The 13,622-nt window shown below is 39.1% G+C and overlaps 1 protein-coding gene across 1 annotated transcript in view; it reads right to left on the bottom strand.

Annotated features, from left to right (window-relative positions):
- CACFD1 (calcium channel flower domain containing 1) overlaps window positions 1-13,622 on the bottom strand; it is a 65,488-nt gene that overhangs the window by 814 nt on the left and 51,052 nt on the right. Inside the window, exon 6 of the mRNA XM_053695374.1 lies at window positions 1-3,842. This exon is cut by the window's left edge and continues 814 nt beyond it. Coding sequence (XP_053551349.1) covers window positions 3,767-3,842 — 76 coding nt within the window. The 3' untranslated portion in view covers window positions 1-3,766. The remainder of the gene's footprint in view (window positions 3,843-13,622) is intronic.

Genomic DNA, 13,622 nt, shown 5'->3' with positions numbered 1-13,622 from the left:
TCTTTATTGCCGTACTTAGAGAGAATAATGGAAAATAAACATGTTGTACCTCTCTGTCACAGTGCCCCACTAGGAGTATTATTTTATCTAAACATTCTTATTTACATGTTTTTTGTGACCAGAACTTTATCCCTTCTGGTTACAAATGGACAAGATTGGAACACAGTTCTGATGTAAACAAATCAGAGAAATAGGAAGTCACATGATCACTGGTGCAATCATGTGACTACAATGCCACTGATTGGATCTGGGGACTGCTTCAAATGTTAGGACGTTCCATGCTGTCCTAACGGCATCAACAGTGTAATAGATGTCCAGTATAGGTGGCGATACAACAGGACAAATCAGCTATTTCAAATGATAAAATAAAGGTGAAGGAGCTATTTGTAAACAATTGTATACACTCCAGTAGATAAAATGGATAATTGGCAAGAAAAATATTATAGTTCATTGTTCCTTTAATGCTGCAATCCCAAGCTGATAATAATTCATCTCAACCTCTTACATACAATGGAAGAGCAGTGTAGCACGGTGCTAACATTTTACCTTTAAATTCCTGTTTAAAGAGAAATAAATCCAGTTTGTTTTTCTTTCATGATCCAGATAGAACATACAATTTAAAAACAGTTTTCAATGTACTTCTAGTATCTAATTTGTTTTCGTAAATCAGGTAGATAGGCCGAGTATTGTGCACGTCTGCAGCACTATATGTCAACAGTTTACAAGAATATTTTTAACAATGGTATACAGTTGCAAGAACACTAAATGGCAGCAGTGTCTGCAGACACGAGCACACTACCTACCTAGGTATGCTTATCAACAAATGGGTAATGGGAATGGATAATAAACGGAATATCTATCTTTTAAAACAATAACAATTCTATGGTAGACTGTCCCTTTAAACAAGAAATATGTTTATAAGTTATCCTTCTACTGGCCATTTAGAATCCACTGTCTGCCGATCAATGCTGACACTTATCTTGTTTTACCTATAGCTAATCAGAAGCTGTAGGGCCTTTTATCACACGCTCCCGACTGCTGGTCTCTGCAGGTGTAAGATTAGCAGTGCGCTCTATAACAAATGTATTGCAACCACAGAGACGGATCATAACAGGCTGTAGGGACCGTTTGCCATGGAGATTAATAGAGCAGAAGGGGATAGAAAGGTCACAATTGAAATGTGCACGGGTGCATTTGAATATTTAATAGAAGCATTGTTACAATATACTTCCGTTAGCTTATAATAAACGTTATTACTGTTTCAGTGGCATACGCACATATGCTGTGAGTCTCCCGTGTACCATTATTCAAGCTCGGAGAGCTGTCAGTGGTGATTATCATAGTGGTGACTCTCTGAGCAGGGGTGTTTTAGTGCTGGTGCACGTGCCCTAACAGGATATGTGCGTATGCTGCTGAAAACCAGTAATCATTTTTACTAGAAGCATTTTTACTAATGGAAGTACGGTATATTGCAACAATGTTTCTAGCCAAAATGTAACTGCACTCATGCACCTTTCAATTTTGAACTTTCTATCCCTTTAAGAGGATGTCTTTTTTTTTTAAACTATCATAAAAAAAAACTGGCATAAATTAAATTGATGAGTGCTGCAATGAAAAAGCAGGTTCTTGTTTAAAATGTTTCCTGCCCCTTAAAACAAGAAGGGGACAGACGTACGCTCTGACTTTTATAGCAAAACTCTCAAAACACAGATGAAAAGATGAAAGATTTCTTCTTACTTCAATCAAATCAGAGAACGCCCTGTGTATTGTGAGAGGTTAATTAGTTACTTCTCTTATAAACAATACCTGAGTAAAGACAGCAACGGTCTTGTAAACACACTGAAAACAAAATCCTATAGAAATGATGCGCATGGAATGTTACAATTCAAATGTATGAGCCTCACTTCCAAATACAGCAACTGAAAACCTGAGCTGTTAGTGATCATTAACCCCTGCAGCATATTGCAAAGCATTGAAGCCCTGAAACTTAAAGGACCAGTCAACACAGTAGATTTGCATAATCAACAAATGCAAGATAACAAGACAATGCCATAACACTTAGTCTGAACTTATAATGAGTAGTAGATTTTTTCTGACAATTTTAAAAATTATGTCTTTTTCCACTCCCCCTGTACCATGTGACAGCAATCAGCCAATCACAAATGCATACACGTACCATGTGACGGCCATCAGCCATTCACAAATGCATACACACTTATTCTTGCACATGCTCAGTGGGAGCTGGTGACTCAAAAAGTTTAAATATAAAAAGACTGTGCACATTTTGTTAATGGAAGTAAATTGGAAAGTTGTTTAAAATGGCATGCTCTATCTGAATAATTAAAGTTTATTTTTTATTGAGTGTCCCTTTAAAGGGACAGTGTAGTCAAAAATCAGAAAGTGGATGATTTAAATAAAGCATTATGTGTATGTAACATTTGTAAAATACCTGTATCACTTTTTTTTACAGCTAAAGCCCTGAAAAAGGAGTACAATTTTGCTGGGTTTGTATTTAGAATGAATACGTACATAATGTTCTCTCTAACCAAAGCTAGGCGTTTTCCCTAACTCGCGCTCTCACAGCCAGGATAACTAGCTGACATGCCCTGCAGGATATACAGATGCGAAACACTAAGAAACTGCCATTGTTTTATTTTAATCAGAACAGGAGCACGAATACACATATGTAACAGGCTAAAATAAGGCCTCCTGCCTCTGCACACACCGTGGCGAAATATAAAGTCTCGCACACCTCTGTGAAAGTCTCCTACAAGCAGGATCATATTTCACAGAGCAGTGTGTGAGACGTTATATTCAGCCCTGAATCCTCTTGTGCAATGATAAATTCCACCCTGTGATGCAAAACCGCAAGTAGTGAATGCAGACAAACAGGTTCACTACTTGCCCACCTGCAGAATGGTAAATGTACCCCATAATGCTGCATTTAAATCATCCATTTTTGTTTTTTACTACACGGTCCCTTTAAGGGGTAAACAGCATGTTGCTACATTTATATTGATAATGAAAGCAAATAAAAAATTAAAATTGTGACATTGCAGAATCACCACCATTTCATTGCAACTTTTTGAATAGTGACATTTCAGTAATAAGTCTACAAAACAGCTAAAGCTCAGCTCTAGCTAACATTACAGGATGACCCTTCACAGGGTGCAGGACCTCTTAGTTTGCGTGTGCTTTATACAAAGGAATCTTTGCTGAAGTGCATCAGTCACGTTAAATGAAAGCAAAACAAAGTAGTTTGCACTGAAGTGTAACACAGCCGGCGTGGCTAAATCCGCTGCCCTTCCCTTTTATAGACACATTCTGTAATGTCCCTTTTTTTCATTTCACAGCACAATGCAATATAAATAGTAACATTGTTATCTCAAGGGATAACCAGCTGAGATGCGCTGCAAGAGAATAACTAGGTTGGATCCTAAAAAATCACTGTAAAATACTAAATCTACACGTCATACAACCCAAAAGTGTAACAAGGTTTAAAGAAGATGAATTCCTCACAAAAAAGTTCAGCTGTTATTCGCTCTTCCTTCTTTTTACCTTAATGATCCAGCACATTGAAGAAGAAAAAAAGATCTTCCTTATTCAAAAACAGGAATTTTGTTGTCCACAGAAGAATAATAACGGATATAATATAAACTGTCCCATACCCACGTTGTATGTCCTCTAGTGGTCAATGAGTAAATTACCAACCGGAAACCCCCAAAAACTACAAGAAAAAATGATCAAATTGTTTTCAGGGCAAGATTCAAGTTCCCATCTCCTTCTCTTCATCCGGTTGCTTCTTGATTTGCTGAAGCTTTGCGTACGAGACAGCGTCACCCCTGTAATGTAGTTAGATTGTTAGTGAAGTTAGGTTTTAATAATATCTAGAACTGAAAAAAGGTAACCAGGAAATAACGAGAGAGTTATATATTCACATTTAATTATGCAGATTGTACACATACATATCTAATGATTATTTTACAAGTTACCATAAGACATTATTAGTTACTGGGAGTCATTTAGGTTTAACAGAGCTGCCTGATATTACACCTGACAAACATTACAGGAACCAAAAACATTTGTGCTTTGTTGGAAAATAAATTTAAATGAGGTTATGACAGATGGGTAGATGGGGGAGTAATACAAATAAAAAGAATAGAGGAGATGATAAAAGCAAAGAGAGGACAATTACACACTATCATTCACAAGACATTATGTAACATATCGTTTAAGTGTTATTTGTATGCACAAAATAATCCTAATTGACTTTCTACACTAAAATGTTCACCAAAACCTGTTAGTACCAATGTAAGCATCATGGCACAATATACGTTTAACAATGAATCACTGGCTGAAGACAGGACATATATAATGAAGTAAAGTGTGATTTTACTGAGCGCCAGCTGTCTGGGCTTGGTAACTCACTGGCCATATTTACACGTGCGTACTAATAATAATATGTAATAGATTTTACTAAGCGCCTGCTGTCTGTGCTTGGTTACTCACTAGCTGTACCTACACGTGCGTACTAATAATAATAATATGTAATAGGTTTTACTGAGCGCCAGCTGTCTTTGCCTGGTTACTCACTGGCCGTACATACACGTGCGTACTAATAATAATAATAATATGTAATAGATTTTACTGAGCGCCAGCTGTCTGGGCTTGGTAACTCACTGGCCATATTTACACGTGCGTACTAATAATAATAATAATATGTAATAGATTTTACTGAGCGCCAGCTCTCTGTGCTTGGTTACTCACTGGCTGTACATACACGTGCGTACTAATAATAATATGTAATAGATTTTACTGAGCGCCAGCTGTCTGGGCTTGGTAACTCACTGGCCATATTTACATGTGCGTACTAATAATAATATGTAATAGATTTTACTAAGCGCCTGCTGTCTGTGCTTGGTTACTCACTGGCTGTACATACACGTGCGTACTAATAATAATATGTAATAGATTTTACTGAGCGCCAGCTGTCTGTGCTTGGTTACTCACTGGCCGTACATACACGTGCGTACTAATAATAATATGTAATAGATTTTACTGAGCGCCAGCGGTCTGTGCTTGGTTACTCACTAGCTGTACCTACACGTGCGTACTAATAATAATATGTAATAGATTTTACTGAGCGCCAGCTGTCTGTGCTTGGTTACTCACTAGCTGTACCTACACGTGCGTACTAATAATAATATGTAATAGATATTACTGAGCGCCAGCTGTCTGTGCTTGGTTACTCACTAACCGTACATACACGTGCGTACTAATAATAATATGTAATAGATTTTACTGAGCACCAGCTGTCTGTGCTTGGTTACTCGCTGGCTGTACATACACGTGCGTACTAATAATAATATGTAATAGATTTTACTGAGCGCCAGCTGTCTGTGCTTGGTTACTCACTGGCTGTACCTACACGTGCGTACTAATAATAATATGTAATAGATTTTACTGAGCGCCAGCTGTCTGTGCTTGGTTACTCACTAACCGTACATACACGTGCGTACTAATAATAATATGTAATAGATTTTACTGAGCACCAGCTGTCTGTACAGCCAGTGAATAACCAAGCACAGACAGCTGGTGCTCAGTAAAATCTATTACATATTATTATTAGTACGCACGTGTAGGTACAGCTAGTGAGTAACAAGCACAGACAGCTGGCGCTTAGTAAAATCTATTACATATTATTATTAGTACGCACGTGTATGTATGGCTAGTGAGTAACCAAGCACAGACAGCTGGCGCTCAGTAAAATCTATTACATATTATTATTAGTACGCACGTGTATGTACAGCTAATGAGTAACCAAGCACAGACACGTGTGTACTAATAATAATATGTAATAGATATTACTGAGCGCCAGCTGTCTGTGCTTGGTTACTCACTGGCCGTACATACACGTGCGTACTAATAATAATAATATGTAATAGATTTTACTGAGCGCCAGCTGTCTGTGCTTGGTTACTCACTGGCTGTACATACACGTGCGTACTAATAATAATAATAATATGTAACAGATTTTACTAAGCGCCAGCTGTCTGTGCTTGGTTACTCATTAGCTGTACCTACACGTGCGTACTAATAATAATATGTAATAGATATTACTGAGCGCCAGCTGTCTGTGCTTGGTTACTCACTAGCTGTACATACACGTGCGTACTAATAATAATATGTAATAGATTTTACTGAGCGCCAGCTGTCTGTGCTTGGTTACTCACTGGCCGTACATACACGTGCGTACTAATAATAATAATAATATGTAATAGATTTTACTGAGCGCCACCTGTCTGTGCTTGGTTACTCACTAGCCGTACATACACCTGCGTACTAATAATATGTAATAGATTTTACTGAGCGCCAGCTGTCTGTGCTTGGTTACTCATTAGCTGTACATACACGTGCGTACTAATAATAATATGTAATAGATTTTACTGAGCACCAGCTGTCTGTGCTTGGTTACTCACTAGCTGTACCTACACGTGCGTACTAATAGTAATATGTAATAGATTTTACTGAGCGCCAGCTGTCTGTGCATGGTTACTCACTGGCCGTACATACACGTGCGTACTAATAATAATATGTAATAGATTTTACTGAGCGCCAGCTGTCTGTGCTTGGTAACTCACTGGCCGTACATACACGTGCGTACTAAGAATAATAATAATATGTAATAGATTTTACTGAGCGCCAGCTGTCTGTGCTTGGTTACTCACTGGCCGTACATACACGTGCGTACTAATAATAATATGTAATAGATTTTACTGAGCGCCAGCTGTCTGTGCTTGGTTACTCACTAGCTGTACCTACACGTGCGTACTAATAATAATAATATGTAATAGATTTTACTGAGCGCCAGCTGTCTGTGCTTGGTTACTCACTGGCTGTACCTACACGTGCGTACTAATAATAATATGTAATAGATATTACTGAGCGCAAGCTGTCTGTGCTTGGTTATTCACTAGCCGTACATACACATGCGTACTAATAATATGTAATAGATTTTACTGAGCGCCAGCTGTCTGTGCTTGATTACTCACTAGCCGTAAATACACGTGCGTACTAATAATAATATGTAATAGATTTTACTGAGCGCCAGCTGTCTGTGCTTCGTTACTCACTAGCTGTACCTACACGTGCGTACTAATAATAATATGTAATAGATTTTACTGAGCGCCAGCTGTCTGTGCTTGGTTACTCACTAGCTGTACCTACACGTGCGTACTAATAATAATATGTAATAGATTTTACTGAGCGCCAGCTGTCTGTGCTTGGTTACTCACTAGCTGTACCTACACGTGCGTACTAATAATAATATGTAATAGATATTACTGAGCGCCAGCTGTCTGTGCTTGGTTACTCACTGGCTGTACATACACGTGCGTACTAATAATAATATGTAATAGATTTTACTGAGCGCCAGATGTCTGTGCTTGGTTACTAACTGGCCGTACATACACGTGCGTACTAATAATAATATGTAATAGATTTTACTGAGCGCCAGATGTCTGTGCTTGGTTACTCACTGGCTGTACATACACGTGCGTACTAATAATAATATGTAATAGATTTTACTGAGCGCCAGCTGTCTGTGCTTGGTTACTCACTAGCTGTACCTACACGTGCGTACTAATAATAATATGTAATACATTTTACTGAGCGCCAGCTGTCTGTGCTTGGTTACTCACAAGCTGTACCTACACATGCGTACTAATAATAATATGTAATAGATTTTACTGAGCGCCAGCTGTCTGTGCTTGGTTACTCACTGGCCGTACATACACGTGCGTACTAATAATAATAATAATATGTAATAGATTTTACTGAGCGCCACCTGTCTGTGCTTGGTTACTCACTAGCCGTACATACACCTGCGTACTAATAATATGTAATAGATTTTACTGAGCGCCAGCTGTCTGTGCTTGGTTACTCATTAGCTGTACATACACGTGCGTACTAATAATAATATGTAATAGATTTTACTGAGCACCAGCTGTCTGTGCTTGGTTACTCACTAGCTGTACCTACACGTGCGTACTAATAGTAATATGTAATAGATTTTACTGAGCGCCAGCTGTCTGTGCATGGTTACTCACTGGCCGTACATACACGTGCGTACTAATAATAATATGTAATAGATTTTACTGAGCGCCAGCTGTCTGTGCTTGGTAACTCACTGGCCGTACATACACGTGCGTACTAAGAATAATAATAATATGTAATAGATTTTACTGAGCGCCAGCTGTCTGTGCTTGGTTACTCACTGGCCGTACATACACGTGCGTACTAATAATAATATGTAATAGATTTTACTGAGCGCCAGCTGTCTGTGCTTGGTTACTCACTAGCTGTACCTACACGTGCGTACTAATAATAATAATATGTAATAGATTTTACTGAGCGCCAGCTGTCTGTGCTTGGTTACTCACTGGCTGTACCTACACGTGCGTACTAATAATAATATGTAATAGATATTACTGAGCGCAAGCTGTCTGTGCTTGGTTATTCACTAGCCGTACATACACATGCGTACTAATAATATGTAATAGATTTTACTGAGCGCCAGCTGTCTGTGCTTGATTACTCACTAGCCGTAAATACACGTGCGTACTAATAATAATATGTAATAGATTTTACTGAGCGCCAGCTGTCTGTGCTTCGTTACTCACTAGCTGTACCTACACGTGCGTACTAATAATAATATGTAATAGATTTTACTGAGCGCCAGCTGTCTGTGCTTGGTTACTCACTAGCTGTACCTACACGTGCGTACTAATAATAATATGTAATAGATTTTACTGAGCGCCAGCTGTCTGTGCTTGGTTACTCACTAGCTGTACCTACACGTGCGTACTAATAATAATATGTAATAGATATTACTGAGCGCCAGCTGTCTGTGCTTGGTTACTCACTGGCTGTACATACACGTGCGTACTAATAATAATATGTAATAGATTTTACTGAGCGCCAGATGTCTGTGCTTGGTTACTAACTGGCCGTACATACACGTGCGTACTAATAATAATATGTAATAGATTTTACTGAGCGCCAGATGTCTGTGCTTGGTTACTCACTGGCTGTACATACACGTGCGTACTAATAATAATATGTAATAGATTTTACTGAGCGCCAGCTGTCTGTGCTTGGTTACTCACTAGCTGTACCTACACGTGCGTACTAATAATAATATGTAATACATTTTACTGAGCGCCAGCTGTCTGTGCTTGGTTACTCACAAGCTGTACCTACACGTGCGTACTAATAATAATATGTAATAGATTTTACTGAGCGCCAGCTGTCTGTGCTTGGTTACTCACTGGCTGTACATACACGTGCGTACTAATAATAATATGTAATAGATTTTACTGAGCGCCAGATGTCTGTGCTTGGTTACTCACTGGCTGTACATACACGTGCGTACTAATAATAATATGTAATAGATTTTACTGAGCGCCAGCTGTCTGTGCTTGGTTACTCACTGGCTGTACATACACGTGCGTACTAATAATAATAATAATATGTAATAGATTTTACTGAGCGCCAGCTGTCTGTGCTTGGTTACTCACAAGCTGTACCTACACGTGCGTACTAATAATAATATGTAATAGATTTTACTGAGTGCCAGCTGTCTGTGCTTGGTTACTCACTGGCTGTACATACACGTGCGTACTAATAATAATATGTAATAGATTTTACTGAGTTCCAGCTGTCTGTGCTTGGTTACTCACTGGCCGTACATACACGTGCGTACTAATAATAATAATATGTAATAGATTTTACTGAGCGCCAGCTGTCTGTGCTTGGTTACTCACTGGCTGTACATACACGTGCGTACTAATAATAATATGTAATAGATATTACTGAGCGCCAGCTGTCTGTGTTTGGTTATTCACTAACCGTACATACACGTGCGTACTAATAATAAAAATAATAATATGTTATAGATTTTACTGAGCGCCAGTTTTATGTGCATGGTTACTCACTGGCCGTACCTACACGTGCGTACTAATAATAATATGTAATAGGTTTTACTGAGCGCCAGCTGTCTGTGCTTGGTTACTCACTGGCCGTACATACACGTGCGTACTAATAATAATATGTAATAGATTTTACTGAGCGCCAGCTGTCTGTGCTTGGTTACTCACTGGCCGTACATACACGTGCGTACTAATAATAATATGTAATAGATTTTACTAAGCGCCAGCTGTCTGTGCTTGGTTACTCACTAGCTGTAAATACACGTGCGTACTAATAATAATATGTAATAGATTTTACTGAGCGCCAGCTGTCTGTGCTTGGTTACTCATTAGCCGTACCTACACGTGCGTACTAATAATAATATGTAATAGGTTTTACTGAGCGCCAGCTGTCTGTGCTTGGTTACTCACTGGCCGTACATACACGTGCGTACTAATAATAATATGTAATAGATTTTACTGAGCGCCAGCTGTCTGTGCTTGGTTACTCACTAGCTGTACCTACACGTGCGTACTAATAATAATATGTAATAGATTTTACTGAGCGCCAGCTGTCTGTGCTTGGTTACTCACTAGCTGTACCTACACGTGCGTACTAATAATAATAATATGTAATAGATTTTACTGAGCGCCAGCTGTCTGTGCTTGGTTACTCACTGGCTGTACCTACACGTGCGTACTAATAATAATATGTAATAGATATTACTGAGCGCCAGCTGTCTGTGCTTGGTTATTCACTAGCCGTACATACACGTGCGTACTAATAATAATATGTAATAGATTTTACTGAGCGCCAGCTGTCTGCTTGGTTACTCACTGGCCGTACATACACGTGCGTACTAATAATAATATGTAATAGATTTTACTGAGCGCCAGCTGTCTGTGCTTGGTAACTCATTGGCTGTACCTACACGTGCGTACTAATAATAATATGTAATCGATTTTACTGAGCGCCAGCTGTCTGTGCTTGGTTACTCACTGGCTGTACATACACGTGCGTACTAATAATAATATGTAATAGATTTTACTGAGCGCCAGCTGTCTGTGCTTGGTTACTCACTAGCTGTACCTACACGTGCGTACTAATAATATGTAATAGATTTTACTGAGCGCCAGCTGTCTGTGCTTGATTACTCACTAACCGTACATACACGTGCGTACTAATAATAATATGTAATAGATTTTACTGAGCGCCAGCTGTCTGTGCTTGGTTACTCACTGGCCGTACATACACGTGCGTACTAATAATAATATGTAATAGATTTTACTGAGCGCCAGCTGTCTGTGCTTGGTTACTCACTGGCTGTACCTACACGTGCGTACTAATAATAATATGTAATAGATTTTACTGAGCGCCAGCTGTCTGTGCTTGGTTACTCACTAGCTGTACCTACACGTGCGTACTAATAATAATATGTAATAGATATTACTGAGCGCCAGCTGTCTGTGCTTGGTTACTCACTGGCTGTACCTACACGTGGGTACTAATAATAATATGTAATAGATTTTACTGAGCGCCAGCTGTCTGTGCTTGGTTACTCACTAGCTGTACCTACACGTGCGTACTAATAATAATATGTAATAGATTTTACTGAGCGCCAGCTGTCTGTGCTTGGTTACTCACTAGCTGTACCTACACGTGCGTACTAATAATAATATGTAATAGATTTTACTTAGCGCCAGCTGTCTGTGCTTGGTTACTCACAAGCTGTACCTACACGTGCGTACTAATAATAATATGTAATAGATTTTACTGAGCGCCAGCTGTCTGTGCTTGGTTACTCACTGGCCGTACATACACGTGCGTACTAATAATAATATGTAATAGATTTTACTGAGCGCCAGCTGTCTGTGCTTGGTTACTCACTGGCCGTACATACACGTGCGTACTAATAATAATATGTAATAGATTTTACTAAGCGCCAGCTGTCTGTGCTTGGTTACTCACTAGCTGTAAATACACGTGCGTACTAATAATAATATGTAATAGATTTTACTGAGCGCCAGCTGTCTGTGCTTGGTTACTCATTAGCCGTACCTACACGTGCGTACTAATAATAATATGTAATAGGTTTTACTGAGCGCCAGCTGTCTGTGCTTGGTTACTCACTGGCCGTACATACACGTGCGTACTAATAATAATATGTAATAGATTTTACTGAGCGCCAGCTGTCTGTGCTTGGTTACTCACTAGCTGTACCTACACGTGCGTACTAATAATAATATGTAATAGATTTTACTGAGCGCCAGCTGTCTGTGCTTGGTTACTCACTAGCTGTACCTACACGTGCGTACTAATAATAATAATATGTAATAGATTTTACTGAGCGCCAGCTGTCTGTGCTTGGTTACTCACTGGCTGTACCTACACGTGCGTACTAATAATAATATGTAATAGATATTACTGAGCGCCAGCTGTCTGTGCTTGGTTATTCACTAGCCGTACATACACGTGCGTACTAATAATAATATGTAATAGATTTTACTGAGCGCCAGCTGTCTGCTTGGTTACTCACTGGCCGTACATACACGTGCGTACTAATAATAATATGTAATAGATTTTACTGAGCGCCAGCTGTCTGTGCTTGGTAACTCACTGGCTGTACCTACACGTGCGTACTAATAATAATATGTAATCGATTTTACTGAGCGCCAGCTGTCTGTGCTTGGTTACTCACTGGCTGTACATACACGTGCGTACTAATAATAATATGTAATAGATTTTACTGAGCGCCAGCTGTCTGTGCTTGGTTACTCACTAGCTGTACCTACACGTGCGTACTAATAATATGTAATAGATTTTACTGAGCGCCAGCTGTCTGTGCTTGATTACTCACTAACCGTACATACACGTGCGTACTAATAATAATATGTAATAGATTTTACTGAGCGCCAGCTGTCTGTGCTTGGTTACTCACTGGCCGTACATACACGTGCGTACTAATAATAATATGTAATAGATTTTACTGAGCGCCAGCTGTCTGTGCTTGGTTACTCACTGGCTGTACCTACACGTGCGTACTAATAATAATATGTAATAGATTTTACTGAGCGCCAGCTGTCTGTGCTTGGTTACTCACTAGCTGTACCTACACGTGCGTACTAATAATAATATGTAATAGATATTACTGAGCGCCAGCTGTCTGTGCTTGGTTACTCACTGGCTGTACCTACACGTGGGTACTAATAATAATATGTAATAGATTTTACTGAGCGCCAGCTGTCTGTGCTTGGTTACTCACTAGCTGTACCTACACGTGCGTACTAATAATAATATGTAATAGATTTTACTGAGCGCCAGCTGTCTGTGCTTGGTTACTCACTAGCTGTACCTACACGTGCGTACTAATAATAATATGTAATAGATTTTACTTAGCGCCAGCTGTCTGTGCTTGGTTACTCACAAGCTGTACCTACACGTGCGTACTAATAATAATATGTAATAGATTTTACTGAGCGCCAGCTGTCTGTGCTTGGTTACTCAATAGCTGTACCTACACGTGCGTACTAATAATAATATGTAATAGATTTTACTGAGCGCCAGCTGTCTGTGCTTGGTTACTCACTAGCTGTACCTACACGTGCGTACTAATAATAATATGTAATAGATTTTACTGAGCGCCAGCTGTCTGT

This window comes from Bombina bombina, chromosome 12, assembly GCF_027579735.1.
Source record: "Bombina bombina isolate aBomBom1 chromosome 12, aBomBom1.pri, whole genome shotgun sequence".
NCBI classification, from domain to species: domain Eukaryota; kingdom Metazoa; phylum Chordata; class Amphibia; order Anura; family Bombinatoridae; genus Bombina; species Bombina bombina.
The sequence above is the reverse complement of the archived record's forward strand: the minus strand, read 5'-3'. Positions and strand labels throughout refer to the sequence as shown.